This window comes from Pleurodeles waltl, chromosome 5, assembly GCF_031143425.1.
Source record: "Pleurodeles waltl isolate 20211129_DDA chromosome 5, aPleWal1.hap1.20221129, whole genome shotgun sequence".
NCBI classification, from domain to species: Eukaryota; Metazoa; Chordata; class Amphibia; order Caudata; family Salamandridae; genus Pleurodeles; species Pleurodeles waltl.
The window spans coordinates 96640532-96668250 of NC_090444.1; the positions used below are offsets into that span (position 1 = coordinate 96640532).

At 40.7% G+C, this 27719-nt stretch overlaps 1 protein-coding gene across 11 annotated transcripts in view; it reads right to left on the minus strand.

The window, feature by feature from the left end:
• The window catches only part of OTOF (otoferlin), an 875032-nt gene that overhangs the window by 63416 nt on the left and 783897 nt on the right, over nt 1-27719 (minus strand). For 7 of the 11 annotated variants that reach the window (XM_069233684.1, XM_069233688.1, XM_069233687.1 and 4 more), the window contains 7 exons: nt 25971-26093; nt 21281-21347; nt 9479-9597; nt 7661-7795; nt 3367-3504; nt 1607-1734; nt 1256-1426 (listed from right to left, as the gene is read on the minus strand). In XM_069233684.1, coding sequence (XP_069089785.1) covers nt 1256-1426; nt 1607-1734; nt 3367-3504; nt 7661-7795; nt 9479-9597; nt 21281-21347; nt 25971-26093 — 881 coding nt within the window. Of the gene's footprint in view, nt 1-1255; nt 1427-1606; nt 1735-3366; nt 3505-7660; nt 7796-9478; nt 9628-10558; nt 10619-21280; nt 21348-25970; nt 26094-27719 lie in introns of all 11 variants that reach the window. The other 4 variants (XM_069233683.1, XM_069233685.1, XM_069233681.1 and 1 more) reach the window with 2 other exon arrangements.

The following is a 27719-nucleotide window of genomic DNA, read 5'->3' on the forward strand; positions in this document are numbered from 1 at the left end:
CCATGTGATCCTTGTCTGAGGAAGGGCTTGCTACTTGTGCCAAACAGCTAAGCATGACTCAGGGACTTGTCAAAGAAACCAGTTTAGCTTTACAGTTCAGATGTTTGAGACTTGTGGCAGCTCAAACATATCATTGTTTGGCTTCACTTTCACACAGCTTGACATAATAATACCCACAAATATGCAGCTATATGTTTTTAGAAAATGCACAAAATAGTTGAACAATTGTTGATATATTACACAGAAACACACAGTGCAAAACAATTGTTTACAGACTGCTTCAGGGTACCAGATTAACTTTATTTATTTTTGTAAATCATATTTCAGGTTCTGGACTGGACTGAGGCTTCTCTAGTCTGACACTAGCATGACTCCTTTCTGTAGTTATGTGGTCATATACACAGAGCAACAATGCAGGGAAATTAGGTGCTTTAAAGGAAGTTTCCAAGGGAGGAAAAACCCCAGAGAGGTAAAAAACTTCCCGAGGCCTGTGAAATAAGACATTCAGAGACGCATATCAGGGGTTGATGCGAAGATGAGAATTAGGATGAAATCTACCCAGGACTGACTGCAGCATAATTTGAAACTAGTATGTTTGTAGGAGATTCTTGAATTGAAGGCAAAGGGCAATATTTAACATTACGCTGCAAATTCCTGTCCTTTCCTAGCGCTGGAGCACAATGTGCTGCCTAGTGACAATGATGGCACCCTTGTGCTGTGGTGCAAGGATGCTTGCGTTGCAGACAGGATTGTTTTGTGCAGGAAGGGGTACCTTCCTACACAAACAACATCCTCTGAGACATTTTCCTTTTTGCATGGGTGCTGCAAAATGCAGCACACAAAGGAAGAGAAAAAAAGGAAGAGAAATAAATCTGGGAATGCATCAATATTCCTGGGTGGTTGCGTGGGCACACCCGTGCTGCACCCATGAAACTCTTCCCTGGGGTAACTCAACGCAACGATTTGAGATGTGTTGCATTACTTTTGATGTATCAAGCCACGCAAGGCCATGCACGGTGGCCTTGATTGGCTTTATAAATCTCACATAGTAGTTGCCTCCCCCTGGCACCCATTGCATGGCGCAGGTTCGACACTACTCGTTGATAAATCTGACCCAGTGTGCTCCAAGAAGAGAAAATGAATCCTATAAAGATAAACGTGCCATACACAATTTACAGTTATTCCATATGGATGAAAACACTGTCACAGAATCATACAATTAAGATAAGTGCACGCAGGGGTTGTATATTCTTACGTAGAGTAGGTCTGTGAGATTCCACAGGTGGCCCTGTGTTTGCTGTAGTACCGATTTTCAAGGTCAATCTTTGTTTCCCCAATCAGGTCATCTGTACCCACCAAGTCCCAGTCATACACAGCAACAGTCAGCATGGACTCCATGGGGAATGTGGCTTCAATGTCAAAGGACCTGGAAGAACAGCATGAAAGGAATTTATCAAATGATCCAAAAGTTCATAGTGCAGAGGAAGGTACAAAGTGCAGCCAACCAGGAGGACAACAGTGTGAGAGGGAGCTGATGGAGCATCCTATACTGAGAGATGTCCAAAAAGCTTGGAAAGCAAGCAGTTCACACACATTCATGACTTACTTTCCAAAGACGGGGTTCAGCTGCTTGGAGATGTAACTTTCCTTGTCTTTGATGTCAGTTTTCCCCAACCTGATGACGACGTAGGGGTCCGCTTTGCCATTGATATCGGCAGGGTGCAGGTCTGTGGCCTACAATTAAGATCATGTGAGACAAGGCTCCCTGAAGAGCACCACAGCAGGATGATTGATACATGCATGTCAAACACCATTTTTACTAAATGATCATTGGACTTCGCACTCACAAAAGAAATAAGCAAGTACACATGAATGTTAATGAATGTTAATGAAGGTAGCAGGTTTTGGTGACATTTTTGGTTCTCACACAGGACTATTTTTGAGTAGTTCTGCAAATGTTGTCAATGGTAAAAGGAGTACCCATGCTGAGATGCAGACATCAGACAGCCTACCACACATTTTTTAAAATTGTTTAATTTTTAGGTCTGGAGATTCACAGTACAGCTGTCAATCAGACCTATTGCTTGTGAATAGATTGTGCTATGGGACCGCCCCTTTGAACTACTGGCTTTCTCTGACCAGCCTCTGGTAGCCAATGGCATGTGAATTTATTCATGTCTTGGCTCAGCCCTGTGAAGCATTTATCTTTCACCTAATGCTGTTGCCTGTTTGGGTGTATCATTCCACCCCCACTCCACTGTTTGCAGTGACCTGCACGAGGGACTACTTTAAAACTACAGCTCTCTGCCCACTCCTGAGGGGTCCCTTATCTGTGTCTGACTAATGTGCTGACACAGCATCTTTAAGCACATTAAACTCAGACTTATTGGCTTTGCTAATGTTTGTCTTAAAGAGTTTATGATTAATAACAATGCTGCCAGAGAGTATCCTAGCAGGTTGTTTACAATAGCCATATCAGTGATCTGATTAACCACGTTATTTGCATTCTATTCAAGACAATGTGAGCCTTATTGTGAACTTTGCCTTAGCTATTCACTTGCAAAGGTACATGCACTCTTGCTTGAGATTTACAAACAGTGTTTCTAATGCTTAGTGGACACATCTAGTTCTTATCAGCTAGCAGCACCTGCCACACCAAGCTGGTCTCAAATTCTGGAATCAATGTCAGCCACAATGCAACATAAAGCTGAATGGCACCAATAGGTGTTTTAGGTGACTTGCTTTACTACTTTGCTACTGGCCAATTTAGCTCTGCGCCATCTGTCATAGCTCTGTGGTTTGACTGTAAATTTGAATATGGCCATCCCAATACAATAATCTAAATTTTCAGTTCTTGGAAATCTGTTTGCATTAAGTGGAGGCTCACATGTACTGTTTGATAACATGTATGTAGCAAAGGATTGAATTTGCACATACTCCTGAACCAAGCATTCTTGATTGTCAGTGACTGCTTTAACGAGATGTGACCTACATCATTCCTACTTTATAGCACAGCATATATAGGGTTTTGGCACATGTCCTGATGAACAAGGTCTTTTCATTTCTTAGCATGGCCATAAATATTTTAAAAACATTCCAATAAACAGTTCATATGGAATATGGCATGTAGGACTAATTGTCCAATGTAAAATGTGGTGGGGAATTTAGGTATCAACAAATTTGTTTACATTTTTCAGGTTTTATGTGTTCGTAAGAGCAAGGCAAGTCCATGGTGCTATTGATATGGAAATCCTTGAATGTCTACTTCTAGACTTGCATGGGTTTATATAAGTGGCTGTAGAGCTATTTCACCACTGTGATCAGCTGTGAAGAAGGACTTTGCAAAGTCTATGTCACATTACTTACCCTTACAACGTACACCCTCACCAGTACGTTCATTGGGTCATTATTTGGAATTCCTTGAAACATCCCAAAGTTGGGGTCATATCCAGCTTCTTTTGTAATGTCATCTGGAAGAGGGACTTTGTACACACACATGGAACCCTGTATTGGAAATAGTATATGAAAGCATAAAAAGAGTCACAACAAGCAGTCAACAGCTGAACAGTACAGCTTTCTGGATACTATTTCACATTTCTTTACTTCTAACCTGTGCACAAGAACATATTGAGTCCTTGGTATGACATTCTAAAGCTAATCAAAGTAAATTTAATTGGCACAAAATATATATCAGTAAATATTTTGGGTTGAAGAGACAGCATGGGTTCCCTACATTTTCTGTAGATAAATGTGGCCTCACTTCATATATATTTATGTCTTTGGCTAAAACAATACATTATTAACTCTACACACATCTCAGAGCCATTACAATGGGCACAGAAATCACTAGATCAACAAAAAGAAAAGTTTCTATATGATGTTGGTGGTATGTTATATCAATTTGTAGAGCATCTGTATGCTGTGGTCAAATGACACATAAGACCAGATCTACAAGAAAGTGGAGCATCGGTTCCAATACGCCGTTTTTCTAGCGTCGCCGCAGCCCCACCTAACCACACCATGGTTGGGCCTTATTTACTATACCTCACTTAAAAATGCCCTTAGAGAAATTGTTTAGATATAATTTGTGTGCATAAGATCCAGTCTTCAATTAATGAATAAGACGACTACGTACTGTTCACATCCAATATATTAATCAATAGGATTCAAGAAGTTCATAAAATGTCCATCAAATACAACGAATGTCCATCTGGTAGACAACAACACTGTATATAACCCGCCTAGATCACACAATTGTATCCCAACAGAAGATCCAGGAAGGGGTTATATCCCTCCTCTTGACACAGTCCTGCACAATAAGTGCCTGGCTTTGAGTCCCAGTTCAAGCGATATCATGGTCTGTCAATTCAGCTTGTCAAATGACGACGTCTTGGTCTGTGGTGGCAGTCAAAGGTCCGTCAGACCATCATCAGGACTCAGTGTTGTAAAATAATACCTACACATAAGGAAAATGAATTATAAAACACTACGTGCAATCTGCCAAATCCCACCATGTGTACCGCCTGTTGAACCCAAGAAAACACCACAAACACAGGTGTGGATACTAGTATAAGCCACCACCTACATGACAAAGAAAGTTAAAAAAGTACCTTGAAACCGTAGAAAGCGTGTACAAAATAATACACTGTGTCAGGCTCCCAACCAAAATAGCTACATTCCGCTACTTATAACAGGTTGCAAAAATACACTCCATAGCAACACACTAGGGTGCTCTAACCTACAAGTCCAAGTAAACAAACCCACAAATATTAAAATTGCTCAACCGCCATACAACATAAACTCTAGAAAAACGCTGCCTCCACTGTAGCGTATTCATACCTTCTAAATATGGAACCGCTAGCATCTGTCTCCATCCGCATCAGCTTAACCCAGGCAAGTCAGAATCAAACATTGCCAGCCTTCCCGGCGTGTTTCATTAAAAAAGTGACAGGTCATGTGACCATTCCAGTGACTATAGTGGCCATCTTGAAATGGTAAAAATGCCTAACTAATACCCAGAGTTTAGAGACAGTAGTAATTACGGTAAGTTTACTTTTGTGGACCTCAGTAACTTAATAAATATAACATCTATCAAGGCCATCTTCTCAGTCTGTGTTAGTAAGATACACACGCTGCACGTCTCCCTGATGCATAGCATTCAAGTAGTAACATGTCACATGACCACTGCAATGACTGTGGCTGACATGTTTAAATGTACTAATGGCCCATCTAAATGCTCTCCGACATTAAATCCACATTCACAAACCTGCTGTAGGTAGCCCCAGAGCCTAACTTATACACAGAACAGAAAGAAAATATTACCCAATCCATTATTCTCAGGGCATTATTAGCCAGCAACCACAACAACCAATAAACTGAATGTCAGTAATAGGAGTACAGATAAAGGGACTCATAACCATCATCCATAAGAAACAAAAGGACACAATAAGTACCCATGTAAGGGACCATCCCCTATCTAGTAGAAATGCTATATATCGATTCAGCATCCGCACCATGACGTTAATTTCCACAATAGCGTCATAATTTATGACGCTATTGTGACGCTTTGCTGGATTAGTGTCATAAATGATGGCGCTAGTGCAGCAAAGCACTAGGGAGGCCCACAAACTACTATGATCCATTCACTTTGACGCCGGCCCCGATTAAGGAGAATGCCCTCCTAAACACCACATTAGCGTAAACAAATTACATTAGTGTGGTGCTAAGAGATGCAAGGGTCTTGTAGAGCTGGCCTCTAGTCGTTTGGAAACAGAAGATTCTCCAGTTCTCACCTGAAGTTTGAGGTATCCTGGAAAGAACTATGATGCAGGAACAATGCCTCCCACTTACCCGAGGCAAATTCTGTGCAAATCTGCGAGTGCATTCCTTACTTTTAGCACTTTTTAGAGAAGGCAGTGGAGAGGAATGTATTGGATGGTCTAGGTCAGTCCAAGGAGGACTGTTTTTAGTAGTGCTATTAATAGGTGACACCAAATATTATGGTGCTTTAACAAAGAGTCTAGTTTGTATAAACTGTTATATAGTTGTTACACAACTTTGTCCGATAATTAACAACCTGATTTCCACTAATGATAGGATAACATGACACCAATTGAGAACAGAACTGTCAACACCTTTACAGTGGTCAATATAATTTTAGCAATGTGAAGGATATTGAAGCTGTTTGAGGATTGTGTCACATCATTTTAGCTACACTGTCCATCTTTAAAGTTCTGTCAATATATGCAGCTTGAGCTCTATAGATGTCAATCAGAGGGAGACGAGGTGAGGAGCTGAGTATCATTTGAAATGGGGGACATACTAGTAACTCTCCACATAACCGCTTATGACCGTTATCCCATCACTACTATAAAATCCTTCCCTCATCTGTCATTACATTATGCAACATCACCTTTGCAATACAATGGGTTAAAGCTATTAAATAATAACAGGCCATTTATTTTTTATTAAATTACTTTTATTGTAATAAAATATAATTAAAATGAAATCAACTCAATTAAGGAACATACAATTAATTAATAATAAATGAAAGTTAAAAAATAAATATTTATCATTGATGTGTTTATGGTTTGGGTGAAGAATGAAGATAAAGATAAAGATAGTATTAGCTTTAGGGTAAGTGTTCCGTGTTTTTAAAACTCAAATTAAAGTAATTTAATTTTTTTTCACTAACACAGTTAAATATTAAACAAGGAGTAATGTTTGAGTTAGAGTAAAGGTACCAAATTGTATACAATACATCTGAAGTTATATCATTTGTTATTTGAATAAAGAATTTAATATTAGTTTAAGTAGGTTAATGATCTCTTAATTACTCAAATTTAATGACTTTAATTAATAAAACATAGGAAAATATTAATATTGCTAGGAACCAGAGTTATAATTAGGGAAAATAATTTTGATCTAAAATGTTTTATATTCAATTAAAATAAATGTATATAATTAAATGTATGTAATTGGTTAGGTCTTTAGTATACTAACACATCATTTATTTATTCTTATTTAATTAAAACAAACTAATTTATAAAGAACTAAAAGCTAAAACACGAGGAAGGTGATGAGATAATGATAAAATAATGAAAAATATATATGACGAGATAACAGAAGACAAGGTGTCATTGCTGAGGTATTGATGGTAAGGGTAATGGCAGGAGAGGTAATGGTATCTATCAAATAAAATGAAATGCAGTGCATCATTAGATGCACTTCAGGTTCTTAACATCAAACTGCGATGCAGATATTTTCAAGCTTTGTTGTTGTAGTTTATTTCTGAAATTGTTAAAAACAATTGCTTCTTTAAAAATGAAAATGTTCCTAATGAGGGTCGAGGGATTTGAGTTAAGTATACAATCACAATATTGTTACAGTCCCATTCTTGTACACCAACCTTACACTAGTTCACCAGATTTGCACTCTGACAGTTCCAACTCTCAAAGATTCTGCTGCAGCCACCTTCACTCTTGCGGGATCAGAATCAGCCTTTGATGGAGAATTGTGGAGTGGAAATGTTTCTGTGTGTTCCCTCAAATGCTATACATAGGTAGGAGATATTATGTATGCAGAGGGCTTAGTGCCCCCATCAGAGCCAGCACTGATCAACACAAAACCACTTCTGGAGCAATGCCACCCTCAGACTCACTTTAAACCTTCCTACTATCCGATCTTCCTCAGCCACATTTTCATCGTCATCACCGATCTTCCCTCGGCAGAGGTTGAAGGTGTGCAGCCAGTCCTCGAAGTTGTCAAACTCTGATTCCAGCTCTTTGTTAAATACCTGTGAGTAGGATGAGCACATTAGATTGGCACTTGTATTGGTGCCTCATTTACACTGACCCAATAAAAATGTACTGCCGGTCTGGTAAGATGCTAGACTTCTCAATAACAACACATCACTGAGCATGGACTGGTCGATTGGTTCCGCTAGGGGTTCTTTCAAGCTTTAATTGCAAAGGTTCTGGCCAAAGAAGCAAAATAAAATCTAGAAAAATGTACATGTGAAACAGGAAACTATGTAACAAGGTAAAGGTACTAACAAAACTGTAATGTTGACCTCTCTGTGTGTTCTATTTTTGTTAAGATTTAACATGTTATATGTGATTGGAATTGTAGATAAAAACATAGGAAAAAATCTCAGTTTGCACACGATCCTTGATCGTTGCCTCTTAACATTTATGTGATCCGGAGAGAAAGTGAAGCACCGATTGAAACATTGTAGTTTATTTTTGTGTTTAAAGAGGCGTGAGTGCTATGCTGAGACTTCGTGGGTAGTCACAGCAGCTAACTTTCTTAAATGCAAATAAAACTAGATTAATCATGCTATTGCCAGCGTTAAAACAGATAAATAATAACTGGTCAAAAATCAACATTTCCTGAGTGGTTTAAAGTCATGTAACTATGTTGTACCATAGTAAAGAGTGCCTCTTCTGTCCTGGCTGTAGGTCTTCTGTATGCCACCAAAATCCACTAATGGTGATCTGAGCAAACCAAATACACTGTTTATGTGACACTAGTGGAGATTATATTTCCTAATAAAACCCGGGATATCCATTCTGAAATATATCCTAATATATACCATAAGAAAGTCAGGGTGATGAGTCTTTATTTCCTTCTTAGAATCATGAGCATATGGTAGAACATTGTCTATTGCTACTCTTTTACAATCAACACCAATGTAGAAAAATTCAATCTAAGAGGCAGACTTAACCTGGGGAACTAGTTCTATCATAGGTGATCTGTTTAAATCAGATGGTTTGTTCCAAAACAAAACTCAACTACAAGTTTAAATCATTAGTCAACTTCAGCTATTTCAATATATTAAGTTGCTGTTCCTTCAAGTAGTGTTTCATTTTTTAATAATGCTGTTACAAAGAAAATTATTTCAGATTTCTATGTAATTTTCTTAGAGCTGCAAAACCTAGTGGATGACTCAGGAACGGTAAGATGGGCATCTAGAGCGGTACCTAGTACACCTCAGACTTGGATTTTAAGGTTATGCTGAATTATAAGCTTCACAAAATATATAAATAACAGTAAAAGAATACCCGAAACCTGGGTAAAATGAAACTGATCATCTTCACGTGTATAATGTCACTGCTGTTTTGTAGCAGTAAAAGTCAATGTTTGTATGTCATTAGGTACACAACATATAAACATAATGTTTGCTGCTACAACGCACCACTGGTCGTCCCAATAAGAAAGGAAACAGTGTACTCATACAAAATATATTAGGGTGCTAAACAGCAGTGCGGTGCAAATTAGCACCGTCAAGGCAATTAATGTATCTTATGTCCCTTACATCTTTATTGTGAACAAGAGAGACATTGCCATTAAAAACTCTGCACATGGAAGTGTATATGTTTGCTCACGTTTGTAGTACAATGAGCAACACGTTTTGCCACATGTTAAGAAACATGGCTCATGATGTGTGGAATTTCTTTATTCAGTTACAGAAATTTACCTTCAACTCATCAATTTTTTGTTTGTTCTTTTTGTCGGTCAGCTCCGCCTGCTGCTTCTTCTTCTTGTCCTCCTTGGGTGCCTTGACTTTCTCCTTGCCCTTCGCCTGCACTTTTGAGCCTTTCATGGGAGAGTCATCAATTTTGATCTCTGATCACAAGAAATAAGGTGCGGGTAGGGCAGGGGGTGCAAGGGAGGAGTGGGAGGTGGAAGGAAGGACGAACACAGAACACTCAACCATGGTTTGCATGAAAGTTGACATCCTGCTAGGTTATAGAGCTGAAAGCCCCAGCCCGATAACGAGCCTCCTAATAGATGTATTACTCATTTTCTGTTGGGCCAATTGTTTAGATAGATATTGGTCTAATGAATGAATTCTCATTAAACGCCAACAGAAAAATACATTTATTATGGAAGTCCTACTTACCCAGTGTTTCATTTCAATGTCCTTATAAGCTCAGATTACATATGTCGGCTTTTTGCTCTGACTTTTTGTGAAAGAATATGTCAGTAGCATAGCTGATATTTAGTCGGGGACAGCCCTACAGCGTTCCAATGTTTCTTTTGAGGCTATTCCGGTTGACCACCCAATGTGCACTTCCTATTTTCTCGCCAAAAGACAGGTGAGCATTTTATATGACTAAAAATCAATAAATGTAATTTTATCAAAATTGATGTATATGTAATTTCCAGGTCAATTATTTTAGGTGTTATCCCAGATGGTGCCCATAGTCCTTCATGTATTTGGATATATGGATTTAAGACTGTAATGCAGGTGTGGTTTCATACAAATCAATGGAGTTTACTCTCTGCCATGAAAGTTTTGGCAGGATAGATCTTGTACACTTATTTTCAGGATTACATACATTTCTAGTATCTACATAAATACACTTCTTTTTAAATAGATGGAGCTAGAAAGTTAAAAAATACAAGAGGAACTATTGACTAATTGATGGCCAAACTATGAGACCACATTGGGTAAGAAGTTAGGATTTATCCTACGGTCTACTCTAAAAGAACTAACTACAAGGAGAGCTAAGTAAGAAGGCAAGACTGTTGCACTTCTGGCCAAAGTACTTACCAGAAAGAATACAGTCTTCCGTATCTACAAGTTTATGGTCAATATTTTCAAAAGGATAACCTAAAAGATGAACAAAAATCAAGTTCAGAGTTGCAAGAGGCGTGAGTAAGCCAGCTGCCAGAAATGGCAATGTGTTTCAAAGTTTTTCTTGTGGTAAGGTAATGTAGCAGAATCATGTCATTTTATCGCTAGTACTCAAGGCCCGGGCCTGGCCAGACTTAATCAACAATCCAACACATGCTTGACATGGCCAGCGAAAGAGTCAAAAACTGGACCGGACACCACAAAAACATCTTCCATGTGGCAAACCTTTTTGAATGAAGGATTACAACCTTCATGATGATCACTATTCCCTGATGAAAGGCTTTGCTTTGAAGTTCCAGATTCTGAAGAAGAGGCTCCCTAACCCACATATGGACAGTGACTGTAATTAAAGAGCTTTTTGCTATGGACAGAAGACTCAAATTTGTAGGGATTTTTACCCAAGATGTTGCAGCATTTAAAGGAGGTCCAGGCACCTGACAAGCCCATAAGAAGAAATGAGATTAACTTTTTTCTACATTTATGTCTCCCTTGGCTCACAACTAGAAGTTTTTAGTTATGATAGGTTAAAAAATAGTGCAGAATCTGAGATTTCTAATGCACAAAGTAGGTCTTGAGATCTTAAAAGATCTGAAATAGAAATACTACATTTGCAATCTTCTGCTAGGTGGTCTATAAAAATACTCTCCATAAATCGTTTCTGTTCTGGACCACCATTACTTTGTAGGCTTTATACAATTGACATGACATTGCTTGTTGTCATAGACTGTGCCAGTGGTGTTGTCCAGGAGTACTGATACCATCTTCTTGTGACTTTTCTGTTTGAGGTCTGAGTATACTCAAATAAGCAATATATGATTTAAAGCTTGGGAATCCTTGATCACTTTGAGACGTTTTCCCAATGGGAGGATTTTAGCTTTAAAGTATTTTGGGCATGTTTGCCTTGAAGTAGAAGATTCCTTAGATAATATGATAGTTCATTTTAGCCCATCCTTATGTAACTATAAGCAAAGGCTTGATTATAAGATATTTATCCAGGTAAATTGTCTTCTTTTCAGGGTCAGTAAGTCACTACAACTGCACAGGTTTATTCACATCCTGAAGAAAGGTAAAAAATGTATACAGTAGGCCATGATCCTCAGAAACCTTAGGTACACAGCAACTGCAGCATCACTTGCACTTCTGCTAGGAAACACTTAGTGGAAGCATCTGGAAAACCTGTGTTGTCTTGTCCAGAGGCTCCTTAGCCTTTCTGTGAGTTAATCCAGAGTGCTGAGAGTTGTGTAAGAGTCTCTATGTGATCTCAGATACCAAACTCAAGACGTAAGGTTTCAGGTCTTCTGCAGATGCTTTAAACGAATGCCATTGGCACCTGGCATCCCATTGCCAAAGAGACCATTTTCTGAGCTCAATCTCAAAGGTATATAGTGGAGTTATACTGCCATTTTTTAATTTGTAGTTGATTCTGGGATCCAAAATGTATTTTTGTAGACATCCATCTATACAGATGACTTGGTGAAATTTTCTAGAATTTTCACTTGCTAATCAATGTTACAAGTTCCTGAAATGTACATCGTTTCTGTGCGAGGTCTTGCCTTTTTTCACCAAAATGTCTTGCGAGTTGAGACTACTGCTTTCCATGCTATTCCACAGCCAATAAGAAATCTGATACCTGCTGTTTGATATTTTCATTTTCTGTACATCTCTTGGGAGGTATTTTTGAAGTCAACAAAAAATTAATGGATGGTGTAACCTCTGAAGGAACATTGAACTTTCACACACTCCATAACAAACATTTGTGAGAGAATGATTCATTTATGTGCTTTTTGATCATGAAATGATTCATTTATGTGCTTTTTGACCATTTTGGATAGTATCTGTGCAGCATTGATGGGAAACTAAAATTCTAATACTTTGATAATGCAGGTGGGTCTCACATATTGTTCCTCAGTTGCAATTTGTCCATTCTCTGAGGGGTTCCTCTGTCAAGAGAGTGAAATGACAGTTCGCCTTTTAAAAATGTAGTTTCTTTTGCACATTGAAGTATTGACTAGCAACAAAACAAAAAGATTAAAACCACTGTGTCTAGATGTGGTACAATCCTTCCATTCAACATAGTTTAAAACGCTCTGGAAGCTTCAAGAAGATCCAGTTTATTTCTGAATTGTGAAAGGAAAACCAATACAACATGAAATGATGGTCATTACATCAAGAATCCACCACAGTAATGCATCTTTTTATCAGCTAGGCCTAAAATTGTAGAGTCTTTTTCAAAGCAGCGTATTGAATTATCCCTATTATGCACAACTATACTGTGTTCATGGTTTGAGTGGGTACAAAAAAGTTGCACCCTTGATCAATTTTCTGAAGGAAAAAGCAGCTTCTGAAGGAGTTTATCTCACAGCACAGTCATACTCACCTCAATGCAGTATGCTTCATTATGGAAGTTCATTAAACATATGTTGTTCAAAAGCTAATAGGTCTGTTTGTGTTCTAGCAATCAATGTCTTTCTCCATAAATAGGACAAATCCAGTTGCTTCGGGCTCTCCCTGCAAATTAAGTCTCTGACCCCTTTAACCAACAGATTTCACCTGTTTTGGCTGTTTCAGACTCTCAAAAATGTTTTTCCTTCCTGGTGGTCAGAGCTGAACACCATAGACTTTCAACTGATTTGAAACTTCTAGAAGAAACAGTTGTGTAACTGGAATGCAAGGTGCAGCACAGCACAGTGCACGGACATGCATGGGTTTACCAGAAGATCCCATTCTTTACTCACTTTGTTGAGATTATTTTGTGGGTCCACTATACTCTGGAGATGACACTTGTTTCACTATGTACTCACATGCCTTTGGAGAACAAGTGTACCTTACTTTAATTCTGTTATATCACCCAGTGGTGTGTCATCCACAGAAATGCAAGGATTTCTCATCACTTCCACCTCTAACCCATGTATAAATAAATGATTGTAATTGATTCTTGTGAAAATCCACTTTAAACTTAAGTACAACAAATAATGGAGTCCTCTATTGTCCAAATCCTTTCAAAAATATTGTCAACTTATTGATTGGTGCACATAGTGGAGATTGTACAAAGGATCACCGCTCAGGGTGGCAGAAAGAACTCAAGATTGTCAGTAGAACAATACTACACATTTTGTAAATGCTCTACTAAGTGCCATATTTGGCAAGCACTAGACTAAGGGCCAGGTCTGGGCAAAACAGAAAACATACAAACTATAAAGAAAGAAATTATTTGAATTCTGATAACTTCATGTAGCCTGCCATGTATTTTGAGTTTTGCGTGCACAGGCCTTTAACCTTATTAATAGTGTCCCACAACGAATGGGAAGCACTCAGTAGATGCAGAATTCAGTTTTACTTCTCTTAATGTAACTGACTACCAGAGGTAAGTTATACTTGCTGAGCCAAGAGTTAGAACTTTGAAAACAATTGTAAGGTTTGTGGATGTCCCTTCCAACTACTTTGGGAAGATTTTTTTAAAACTTCACCAAGTTCGTAAACTTTGTGAGATTTTTGAACTTGTAAAAAGTATGTGTAGAGAGTCAGCTACCTGAGTTTTTGAAGAAAAATTCTTGCACCACAAATGTTTTTTACTGGAAAAATAGGAAATTTTGTGTAAAGTTGACAAACTTTTCAACTTTAAAGAGTAGCAGTGGTTTCAATTCAACATAATTCTGCTAGTAATATTTGAACTCTCCTGACCCTTGTACACTTCAGTACATTTAATTTATTTACTACGTTAGAAGGGGATGGGCACAAATCCTTGTTGGTATGAGTACCATTATACAAGCTGGAGTTTTTCCATATTTATATCACATAGAGATCTGCATAGAGATCAATACCCACCTCCTTTTTTACTTGCAGATTATTCCATCAGGGGTCTTGTTTATTTCCCACATCCCTACCTAGAGCTGAAGTCCAGAAAAGGGAGCATGAGGCAGTGGCAGTTTGTCAGGGGTGTGAATTGATCACATCTGCCTTTGCTTCGTCTAGTAAAGGCACATTTCATTGTCTAGCGCCTCCCAAACAGCTAACTGGTCCATACTTCTTCTAGCTCAGCATTCTTGGGCATTTCAAACTGAAGGTCGCCTCCAAAGATAATCGCTGATGACCATATAAGGTTGAATGAGCGAACATATGAGACAGTGATGCAAATGACAGTTCTTGAAGGTTTGCAGCAATTGAGTGCGCCGCTAGCCCAGAAAAAACCAATGGCCGGACCCTGAAGCTGGTCTTTGAGAGGACTGAATTTGACTCCCAGAGCATAGTGTCAAGAATATTTGGCGAAAGATGGAAAAGTTGAGGGAGTTGGTTGGTGAAGTTTTAAGGACAATATCGTGTGAGCTCTGAAGGGTGTAGCAAGTCCTAGTTCACTTCAGCTTTGCATGCAGGGTGGTTTTGTGTGGCAGGACTTTTTGCAACCAGTTGACCCTGTTCCATACCAGATAATTCAGCTGAAAGAAAGGGTTCATAGAGTGCTGACTTGGCAGCGGTTCTTGGAAAAATAGAATGGTGTGAACATGCTTATTCTCAGATGCTGCTGCTTCGGGGGTGCAGGCCAATGTGAAAGAAACTTTCATGGTGGAGAATGAGGTGGTCAGCAAGATGACTGATGCATGTCATCCATGACCACTGTGTAATAAGACTCCTTCATGAACTGATGTTGATTTGCCTAAAATGGAATGTTTTGTTTCAGAGAAAGCACACACCTTGATTGGGCAACAGTGTAGGTGATGCACTGCCTTTTCAAAGTGGATGAGAATTTGTTGGTTGGCTCCGGAAATTGTGGATTTCGCAAAACAGATCCCAGGTGACATATTATCCCAGGTGAAACATGAGCCACTTTGACTCCATCGACCAGGATGAGATACTGCTAGGTATGGGGTGAATGTTTGAGGAACAGCACCAATAAGACAAAAGGGAATTCTAAACAGTTGGCGTGGAGGAAGCACAATGCCATGAATATCCTAATGGACATGGTGAGGAGGTGATTGGCTATCCATCAATGCAGGGAAAGTATGTTAGAATAGCCTTTTATAGGAACAACATTTTGGGGCTTCAAACCCAACTAAGGGAGTTCATTAAAAATGATTCTGGCAGGATGGGAGTGGGAAAGGGGCTGAAACACTTATCATTGGAGAACAATCACATGCCCCATTGTTACGACAATAGTTAGATATGTGTGTGAATGCCCCTTACAGTTCAGGTTGCTTAGGACTAGTTATGTTTTTTGGGGCATGCAGGGTATAGAAGGCTAAGGATTACATGGCCTGCGATTGGACGAAGTCAGCAAGGGATGGTTGAAATAGAGAAAGACGGACCAGAGGAGGTAAGGAGTGATGGTGTTGCTAAAGAGCGCAGGTAATAGTTAGATCTGCCCAGTGTTTGTATTTTTCTGTTGTAATCAACGGAGAGGCAACACAATGGAGAAGTGTCTGTGTCTGAGGATGAGAAAAGAGTAAGGAATGTAATGGAAGTGCTGAGAAAATTATTGAAACTTTTGGCCAGATTTACAATGCCCTAACGCCACCGGACTGTCACTTTTTGATGCCGCTCCGGAGGTGTAACGCTACTTTTGTGGCTTTACACCTCCGTGTAAATACGGGCCCCTCTGACGCAGTTTTCTGTGTCAGAGCGGGGTGCAATGGGTGTTGCAGTGGACGTCCACCACAACACCCATTGCTTTTGACGCTCCCTGGATTTACAAGAAAATGTAAATCTGAGGCAGTGGCAAAATTTAACACCACCCCAGGAGTGGCATTAGCATGGCGTAACAAGGAGACATACTTTTAATCCTCCTCTTTTTTGCTTTTTCTGTGTGCTGCATTATGCAGCACACATAGAAGCAAAATGCCATGGATGATTGTTTATGTGCAAGAAGGGACATCTTCCTGCACATAAACAATCACACCCCTCAATGCAGACCCCCTTGCACTGTAGTGTAAGGTTGTCTGCGTTGGTACAGGCTGCTTAATTTACCACCGCCGCAGGGGGAAACGCAGGGTGCACCGTATTCTTGTAAACACGGCGCATCCCTGCGTTTCAAACCTGGTGCAGCGCGGCACTGCTAATTTTGGCGCAGCACCGCGCTGCGGTAGTTTCTTGTAAATCTTGCCCTTGATGTTGTGCCACAGCTGAATGCAGTGCCCTTCACCCTCCCTTTTAGTAAAGAACTGCTAGAGTAGAGTTTTCTGGCTACAGAAATGGGTGGGCATGTCCAATGTATGGTGCTGTACGTGGAGGAAAGGCTCTGGAGAAGTTAAATGGACATGGTGCTGTAAAAGGGGAGACCAAAGTCATGGATCAAGTGCTTTGTCATCCCTGGTCCTGAAGTGGGCAGGAGGCTGAGCAACCTGGAGGTCAAAACACTGGATCCGAGAGCGGGGGGCTGGCAGGACCAGCAGGGACCACTAGGCCAGTAAGAGTTCAAGTTAAAAGAACATTTAGCTGAAGCTGGGGATGGTAGAGGGCTGCTAGAGGCAAGAATGGGAGGTGCAATGTTTAGAGGGTGGGAGATTTAGAGCTGATTAATGTTAATGTAAAGAAGGGCGTTTCTGTGAGTGCTGCTTCGGATGAGAATGACTTTAGAGTTAGCCTGCCCTGTATCAGGTTCAAATCTAGTGTTCACTCCCACGAAGCTGTCTCACGATGGCACTCAGCTATGCAGGGTGCACTTTCCAGTGCAAAGCTCAGGTAACTGTGGTGAAGCCTCACAATGGGAGTCCTGGGAAGTTCGCCCTCTTGTGCTGGCGCCCATAGAGTGCATGCAGCATGTTAGACATGCATTTTCTTCTAAATTTCCCAGAAATGCAGAACCATCTTATTCTCGCTGTGCCACTAATGCACACTGTAGCAGTAAATGTGTCTTTAAAAATGTGATTGAACATAGACAACCCTCGCTTCCAGGCAGAACTGGCTTTTTACAGTCTGTTCTGTCCTAATCAGTGCATGAGTTGCAGAAGTCATCATGTTACATCTGATTCTTCTTCCAAATGGCACATCATTGCAGAATTTCCTTTCTGCAGTGTTATAAGAGCACACTTCCCTAGTGTGCCACATTTTACTAAAACATCATAATTATACCCCTTCATTGATAACTAGACATACTTGAAGCATTCAGTTCAGGGCTGATTTCAACTGATTTTACACCAGTACATGGTACACCATCCTTGACATGAACCAGTACATGTTCAAAGATTGGTAGAGCATTTTTCATTCCTTTCCTCTAAAATCCGGGTCACATTTTTATGAATTTTTGTAGTACTCTGTAACAGTGTCCTAGGGACTAGACTATGGCATGGAGCCTACATCTCCTGGAAAACTGTGACAGTATTCCAACTAAAGAATAATTATTGCTGGCCTAGAAAGTTTCAGGGTGTTTGGGGTATCTGTATGTTATTAGTTTTTATGGGGGTATCAGTATAATGATAATCTATAACACATGTGAGATTTGCCGGTTAGTAGGCAGATTTGCTCATCAAGGGCCAGATTTACAAAAAACGTGGCGCAGCACGATGCTGCGCCAAAATTTGCAGAGCCGCGCCACTTTAGAAACGCAGGGATTAGCTGTATTTACTGAAACACGGCACCCTGCTGTGTTTTCGCCTGCACTGGTTCTAAATTTAGTTGCCAAGCATGCATCCATGCGCCATAGTGCAAGGAAGTCTGCGTTGAGGGGATTGATTGTTTAGGTGCAGGAAGGTGCTCCTTCCTGCACATAAACAATCTACAATGGCGATCTGGCACTTCTATGTGTGTTGCAAAGTGCAGCACACAGAAATAGCAAATCGTCATTTTTGAATGATTGTTTATGTGCAGGAAGGGACACTTTCCTGCACATAAACAATCATTCATGGCCTTTTACTTTTTCTCTGAGTGCTGCATAATGCAGCACAAATGGAAAAAGCAAAAACGATGAGGAATAAAAGTATTCCTCCTCACTGCACCATACTAATGCCACCCCGGGGTGGCGTTAGTTTTTGGCACTGGCACAGATTTACACATTCTTGTAAATCTGGGACAGGGTCAAAAGCAATGGGTGTTGCAGTGGAAGGCCCACAGCAACACCCATTGCACACCTCTCTGCTGCAGAAAACTTCATCGGAAGGGCCCACATTTTCAAGGTGGCGTTAAGCCACAAAAAGTGGCTTAGCACTGCCTTGTAAATGTGGCACACTGCACAGTGCCACCGGAGCGTCACAAAAAGTGACGTGTCTATGGCGCTAGGGCCTTGTAAATCTTCCCCCTAGAGTTTTCTGCAAAATCTGGTGCGGTCCAATGTGGTAATAATTTTACTGCCACGTATTACCTCCAGATTAAGACAGCACGTCAAATTTACTGGCACTATTCAGTAAATGTCTGCTAATCAGGTTACCAGACGTGAGTGTCTCTCTCTGCAAACATTTCTGAACATTACTGGCAGGTGTTGAGTAATACTGCCCACCTCCTGTTGATTTCTGGAAATGCCTCTGTCTTCTCCACCAAATTTTTTGCTGCTGAACATTTCTGATAACGACTGAAAGAAACAAAGTTTTAACTGGTAATTCCACAAATTGCTGGGCATGTTTAAAATTTATCTAAAATGGCTGCTGGTAATGTTAGCACCAGACCTGCCATTTCCACAATACTACGCGGTATCAAGGAAATAAATGGGGAATAACATGCTAACGAAGTTACTGCTACATTTATTTGACTTTGCTTCCCACATTTTTTTTGTGGATAGAAAGTATCCCCTTTGTTTCCGTGATAAAATGTAGTACTTCTGTATTGCTGTAAATCCATGGTAATGGTAGATTTGTGCTGGAAAACAGATTCACATATTTCTGCCATTACCACACAGCTCTAAATGTGAGTGTCTTGATTTGTGATGCAGTGTTGGGGCTCTCAGTCAGTAGGTTTGATCCATGATGTATACCCCATGTAGTCCATCAGCGACCCTAACAGTGGTTTTCAGAGTTTGCAGGTAACATCTAAGAGGGTCACTGCACCTTGTCCTTGATACTTGTACTGTACGATTGCATGCCAACTTTCATGGCCTCTTTGCCACATGGATGAGAATGTGGTGGACTGGAAAATGTGATCACACAGTGCGCAGTGAAAAACACAGGCATGCTGGCAAAGAGACAGATGAAACACCAACAAAACATGCAAGCACATCACCACAAAACTCTGCAAGAGAAGTGCACTGGGGGCATATTCAGTTGAATCCAAGATACAAGGCAATGCACACCAGGACATCAAAAAGAACTTGCTGCTTCAGTTTGTTAGTTTATTTTATGAACAATTTTCTATAGTGTTAACCAGATCTCCAAAGTGATTTTTCCTTTGACTCTTCATTGTTTCATTCTTTTGATTGCTCCTACCTTTCCACAAGCAAAGGTTATCAACCAAGGAGAATAATTCAGGCTTGGGCAGAAAAGATGTCATCTGTATGAATGCAGCTAATCGTGTCCTAGGAGTAAGCAATTTCTAAATAAGATCTTCCCCTTGGTGAATGGCCGCACCCAGCATCTCAGCAAGGGTGACGCTGGCAAACATTCATACGGCAGATCTCATAGATCGAACTAGTGCACATTTAAACTACCATTTGGACTATCTCACTAGTGAAATATGTTATTTTTTCATTTGTCAAGTGGTCCAAATTAGATTTTTAAACTTGTTAGAGGGAGACATTTTGTACTGGCACCAGTGTAATCTGTAAATGCTGTTGCCAAATTGTAATCAGGCTTTGGGTGAGGTAGCATGACAAGCGTTTGGTGAGGGTCCTTCCTTGAGTCTCCCCTATTATCCATCTTGTCAAAAGCAGTGCCCGTTGCCAGCATCCTGGGTCTCATTGTGGGAGACCCAAGGATAACCCAGAGCGAGCAAGCGATCAAGCCTTGATGGCCGGTACTGGGTGGTTTGGATTTAGACTGTGAGAGGAAGGCAATTGTTAATGCCTGATGGGGACAGAGCTATCCTACTCACATTGCCATAATTCTATTTGTGGTCCTGCGGGCTATCCCACTAGGCACCTTAGCTACCAGCAAGAAAGACACTTTGGGGCAGATTTATGAAAGCGCAATTTAGTGCAGCACCACTTTTCATGCGCCCCTTAGCGCCCCCCCTAACGCCACCAAGGTGGGAGTCAGGAGGACTAGCATCATCATTTTTTACACTAGTCCGGTGCTTTGCAGGCTTAGCGTAAAAAAAAGGTTGACGCTAATCCTGAAAAGCACCCAGTGCCCGTTGAACACAATTGGAGCCCCTTTTTAACGCCTGCACTTAGCACTAACGTGATCATTTTGTAACTCTGAGATAGGAATCTGAACTTTAGAACCTGAGAAGAGTACTATTTTGGTGGGTGGACATGTTACTGAGAATTAGTGACTTACGTCTCGATTACAAATGTCGTGCAGGGTGTGCTATTTATCTCACCCATTACAAGATCAGTCTGAACTATGGTGGCTCTAAAGTGGATTTGGTCCTTGGTGTTAAGGCACTGTATTTCGAGCTGGCTAGCAGAAGCCCCAGTGAAGATGCGTGCCAGATCAAGTAAGCCATGATATTGGGCCTATGTTTGAGAGCGGCGCTGCACATTTTCAGCAGCACATTATGGGCCATTTAAATCAGAAGTGTTGATTGCTTCACGTGATACTGTGGTCTGACATTTGTAATTACCCTCTGCGATCTCCATGTCTTCCTTCTCCTCTGCCTCTGCCGCCGCAGCTTCCTGTTGTCGCAGTTGCTATATAGTGCCAAAAAAACAAAACTGGTTAATACTACTGAAGCCTTGGAAATCATTCAGGCACTTGCTTCTGCCACCCGCTTCTCCCATCTAGCAGGCATTGAAAAGCCTGTATGTACTACCTACATGGATTATGGCTCTTAAATGGATGCATATAATGACTACATTCCATATGTTGTGCTCCACCCATCAAATACCAAGACCTTGGAAAACCCATACACTGTCTTACCCCAAGGCAAAGCAACAAGTACCAATAAAGGCATGGGCTACGCCATTGACTACATAATTGCTTAAAAACAAAAATGACGAGTCAACTTTGAGTCAATCTGTCAATCCCTCAACCACATCATACTTCAATCAAAACACTTCTTACAAAAAGCCACAGCACATTGTCTACAGAAAAGAAAGAACACTTCACTTAAAAGATTGGCCCACGTGAATTTCACGACATACACTCTCAATATATAAACCTTGCAATGAATTCCAACCATAATCCAACATATTGTTTAGGCAATGTCAACAAAATCAAAAAATATTAGAACATTATTCAATAGAGCCTCGAAGCCACTGCCATAAGCCATCCCCAAGGAGACCCAGCCCTAAATAACAAATAGTTCCACACTTTTCACACCTATTACCAACACACAACATTTACTCAGATGATGTGGAAGCATCATCCACATTAGCGCCCTCAAATAATGTGCATGTATCCGAGCCCTATTCCTATGTCGTCTCCTGAACTAATCCTTCAAATAAGCACAAAAAGATTTGAACCCAACATCATCAGCAAGTACAGGCCCACCACAGTCTTCACACTCAATGAAAACCCGTTAGTAACTAATGATTAGCTTGGAACCCATAAACCCTGGACAAACTGTTGTCTAACTTTTTCTTTGGTTCTTGAAGAAACGCTTTTCTCTTCAATATTAGTGCGTAAGTCCTCAAATGTATAGATAAATTAAACTACTTGAGCGAAGTGCAGTGGAGAAGCGGTATATAACAAAACCATGTCCTGTCTTCTTTCTGAAGTATGAGGAGCATCCTATTCCATTCCACCAGTTTTTCTCCTTCTTACAGCCCCTCATCCACCATGCTTCCTATCTGATTTCCACCTGGTCAAGTGTAGAGTTTCTCAAGGATTGTCTTTGTCATCTATTCCAATATAATTACCTCCAGCTTCTTAATATATTTGGCAACTATTACTTCTATCATTCCTTCAATCATGACCTACACTTCTCCTGATGCATCAACAGGTGTGCCTTATACTGACACTTAGAAAAATGCCTGTTCAGTGTCAATCCATGGATGGCCAGACGCAGCCTCATACCTAATGGGCACAAACATAATTAATAACTCACAACTTCAAATGTAATAACAGCACCTGCACCACCACCACCACACCACCTCCGAAATCTCATTCCCAGCACCCACGCCTGTAGGGCCTATTGACTAAGCCATGACGTTCAATCTCTAAATCGTATCAAAGAAGTACACCTCACATCACTAATCCTGCCACCTCAAGTGACTGATCTGTCCAGAAAAACTTTTGATCTACTAAGAACCACTTCTGACAGGACTACTTACAATCTCTGTATTCTGGAAGTACCAAATATCCATATTCAAAGGCATTCAGAAAGCTGCGGCCAGACTACAAGCTGGAAAGGAATCCCAGTACCTCCTCTCTTCTAAATGGACAACACTTTACTCCACACGTGACCTTCAATACCTTCTGCCTCAATCATGAATATTGTCAAAAGTTGTAGTAAGGCACAACAATCATGTTGCCTCGTTCTACCCCACCTCCCGAGAACAGGGTGGCTTTTCTAAGGTGGAAGGACTTTAAACTAGAATGATAGGAACATGTTCCCTGCGGGCAGCATCACCAGATGAAACCATCATACTTTCAGAAAAGAAACTGAAAATGCTCTTCTTCTTCTTCTACTCCCCGTCCCAGGAACCCCCTTAGTTAAGAAGCGCCTAGAGGTGATTCCGTTTATCGTTTGATATTTCAGTACTTATGACAACGGCCAGACACGAAACAGTCAATTCAGTTCAACAGTGTTTGTTTGAAATCTTTTACATAATATTGACATTAACTTTAACATAATGATTTATTTTATGTCATCACTTGGCCAATAGATTTTACTGGTAAATTCATAAATGCTTCTCCACATTACTGAATTATGACATATCGTTTGCCTATAGAGCAAGTTACTTATATTGCCTTTCCTACTAAAATTTCCATATTCATTGATGGCGACAGCCTGGCTGATGCACATAGCGCATCTCAAAATTTTGAGGCATCAGTCATATATTTTCTTACCACCTACATATTTTCCAGATCAGAGCTAGTATTAAAGAAAACTATTCTTGTCTATTGTTAAGGCAGTTTTGCAGAATACTGGCACAATAATTCTCAACCAGAACGTCATAAGGTTGGCAGGAACAGCCCTAAACATTCTTACCCTCAACCACCTTATCTAAGCTTTAAAATGGCTGCCCTGCCGTATACACCATAACTAGAATTTAGACATGTTCCATAACTCAAGCATATTTTGAGTGTGATTGTGCCACGATAACAATATACCACAAGCATTCAGATCACCCACAATATGTTTTCTATGTTCATGTTACTTCTTCATTGAATTTTAACTACATAGCGAGTCAGTGTGTCCTTTCCTCTAGTGACTAATGACAGAAAACCAAAGCAGCATTTATCCTAGGTTCTAATGCTGGGGTGTGCACCATGGTCCTGGTGAGGCATATTCCAGACAGATTTTCAGGTTATTCAAAGTCAATAGTGAGTCTGAAAATCTGGCATTGATGCTGCCCTGCAGCACTTATGTTTGTACACTGGTGCTCCAAAGGTTACAGAGCTACATGAGCCTTTGTTTTTGACACTAAAAGCATACTAGCTTCATAGTAGAGACAGACTCTATCCCAGGGGGCCAACGCATTCACACCTTGCTGCAGTCTAAGGTTCACAACAGAAATGTGAGTAGGTACATTCACTGGTGTATGTAAACACTAAAGGCCTTATTTAGGCCATGACGGGTGTCACCATCCTGCTAGGGGGAGTGACTCCACCCTGGCCAAAGACCGTCCGCTGTATTTACAGAACTCCTTCTTCCTAGTGGGGATCTCTGATACGAAGGGAGATGTCACCAAGGCATGTCCCTTCACAGCAGGGAGGTTTGTAGAGCGGGCGCCATGTTGAAAGCACGTACTCATGAAGATTTTTATGTTCTGGGAAAACAAACTCTCAAAGACGCTGGATCTGGCGTTACCACCAGCAGGGCCACCGGAGGCTCCTCCCATAGTAACCCAGCAGTTTCCCCAACTAAATAAAGTGAAGGAACTGCGAGATTGGCAGGGCAATAGGACCAAAGGTTTACAACGTTCCTCTAACTCCACCAAACCCTAAATAATGTCTTAGGTGTTCTAAGAACAATATATAAATAGGTTGCACGTAAATAAATATTTTACATGTCTAATGTTTGTCTTGTGAAAGTACATAGGAAAGTCCGTAGAGCAACCTTTTTATTTTCTATTAGTAGTGTAGAAAAAATCTAGCAATTGCATCTGTGGACAGGACATTGTGACAGCACTTAGTACCTATTGTGTATAATCTGCTGCAGCATTATAACTGTGGGTCCACCAGAAACAGCCACTGAAATCTCATGATGCTTTGCAAATACAGCCAGCACGCCTAATCCTGCCACTCTTGTAACTAGGTCGTCTAGATCACCAGCAACACATGGTTTTGAACACTGGCACCTGTATGGTTGTACTAGTCGAAGAATGTGTAGTCCAAAGCAACCACAGAAGTGCATTGCTGTGACTTTTAAAAATTATAAAAGATCTATTGTCACAAACCTCTAACAATCCAGTTACAAAAAACTCTTCAGTAAAACTTTCCAATCCAAAAATATCTAAAAAGTCCTTGCTCCTATTATAAGCAAATACATGTCTCAAAATGCTACAGAAACATGGGGCAATCTTACAGGGGTGGCTCCTCCGTTAGGATGGAGGAGCGTTGCCCCCTCCGCCAGAAGCGGCAGCTGCAAAACCTTTAAAAGGGGCGGGGCCATGGGGGTGATGAGCAGCGAGGGGGAGTGCTCAGCACTCACCCTCACTGCGCATGTATGTTTGGCTGGCTGTCTCGGGTCGGCCAAACACACATGCGCAGCGGGCTAGAGAGAGCCTGCACAGGCTCCCAGTCTACCTGGGAGCACCCTGGCTGGGCGCTCCCAGCCAATCCTGATGCTGATTGGCCGCAAGGAAGGCTGGGAGCCTGTGCAGCCTGGAGCAATGAGGGCCAGAGGGGCGGAGCGCAGCGGAGGAGGCAAGTGTTTTTGTTTTTATTATTTAATTTTTATTTACACCACCCCCCACACGGGCGGCGCCCCGCCCCTTCTTGTTTTCACGAGCCACGACTGCTATCTCTCATGGCAGCCTGGATTACCAACCTGCAGGTGAAGCTTTCACACTTAGCAGGATCACTGTTGCCAATAAGAGAAAAATGCCCAACTCATACAGAACTAAGTTGAGTTGAATTCTTATTCACTATGTTAATCAGAGCCTTGGGAATGCCTACAGTCATGGATACTGCTGGTGTCTCACCTCTTTCAGAGTCTCAATGGAAGCAAAATATTTAGACCACCAGTCCAGCATGCTTTCATCCGGCTCCTCTTCTTCTATCTCCTCGCCTTTCTTCTTCTTCTTTTTCTCCTTATCCTCTTCACTCTGAGGTAGCAAGCAAGAGAAAGGAAGAGGGAGAAAGGGAAACAAGAGCGAACAAGAGAGAGCAAGTAACGTAAATAAGGGAAAGAAGAAAAGAGACAGAAAGAGAAAGAAGGAAAGAAAGCGAGAAAGAAAGAAGAAAGATGATAGAGAAGAATATGGAAGAGAAGGAAAGAGTGGAACATGGAGACACAGAATGAGACACAGGCAGGAGAGAGTGCAAGAGAAAAAGAGAACAAGAGAGGGGCAAGGGATTGAGTAATAAAAGGAAAGCGAGAGGGAGGAGAGAGAGATAATAAGCGAGAAGGAGCGAGGCAGCGACATAAAAGGTTTATGAGTGAGATTGGAAGAAAGTGTGAAAATGATGACAAGTAAAAAAAAAATGATTAGCCCACTTTGACTGGCTGACCATCACAGCCTCTCATAACTGCATAAGCATAGCCTCACACCATGTACCATTAGTGAAGAGAAGTGCTGAAGAGTCACAAGGTCATTGGGTAACATTATACTCAAGATCCAACACACAATTAAGACATACACAACTGTTCAACAATAGACCTCTCAACCAAGAAGGTAGGTCCAGGAAGAAAGATCAATAAATGCATCTTTGAGAAAATACAATTCATGAGGCACATAAAGATGGCTATATCAATTGGTGGCATCCAACTTTTTTTCTTAGAAGAAATGTACTCATGTTAAATGAGGACATCAAAAATTCATCAAGATTCAACTATGGACCTGATTTTAATATTAGGCTACAAGTCTATTTCTAAAAAAATATTTCAACTCATTCAAATTACTCAGCTCGCCTTCTGATGTGTCATAAACATCACCTCCGCCTTTAGGCATTCTACTGGTTGCCTTTTAACGCACTCTGAGTGGTTGGTAAAGAAGACTTTGCTTGGCATAAAGATATTTTATATAAAGGCAAGCCTCAGAGGTACTCTCCTATGAGGTCTTAGAGACCTAAAGCAAGGAACAAACGTCTGATCTCATGCCAGACACCAAAGCAATGGTGGTAGAGCCTTTCTCATTGTAGCTGCAAATTGGTGGAACAACCTGAGAGTGAGCCTTTGTAGGCAACCTCTGGAAATTCCAAAAACTCATCAGGCATTCACAAATACTCCTTACTTTTCTTGCATGCACAAATGCTCTTTATCTTGTTAAAGCCTGCTCTACAGAGGTTTTCAGTGCTGGGTCAATAGTAAACAACGAAATGTGACAAACAGCTGATGACTGAGTGCACTTTTCAGATGTGAAGTAGTTCCTTATGCATTCCAACAGAAGCATATCTTGGGAGGCAGGATTATACACAAAAAATGCAATAGCATGAAGTGAGAAAGTAATACTTCTCTGGGTGAATCCAAAGCCCACCTAATCTATATTTTAAAGAATTGATAACAATATGCTATGTTTACAGCTGTGCTATCAAGTCAGACCTAAGAAGTAAATGCAGAGAGATTGAAGAAATACACACCCTTTTACCTGTGATGAAAAAAACAAAACACACTGCAGGGAACAGGCCTCATTTCTGCAGAGTGTTTCATAGCCATGTACTAACATACAGTATGTGCAACATGCAAGGACATGCAGTGAGAATTAGAATATCATAGGTACTCAGGGTATGAC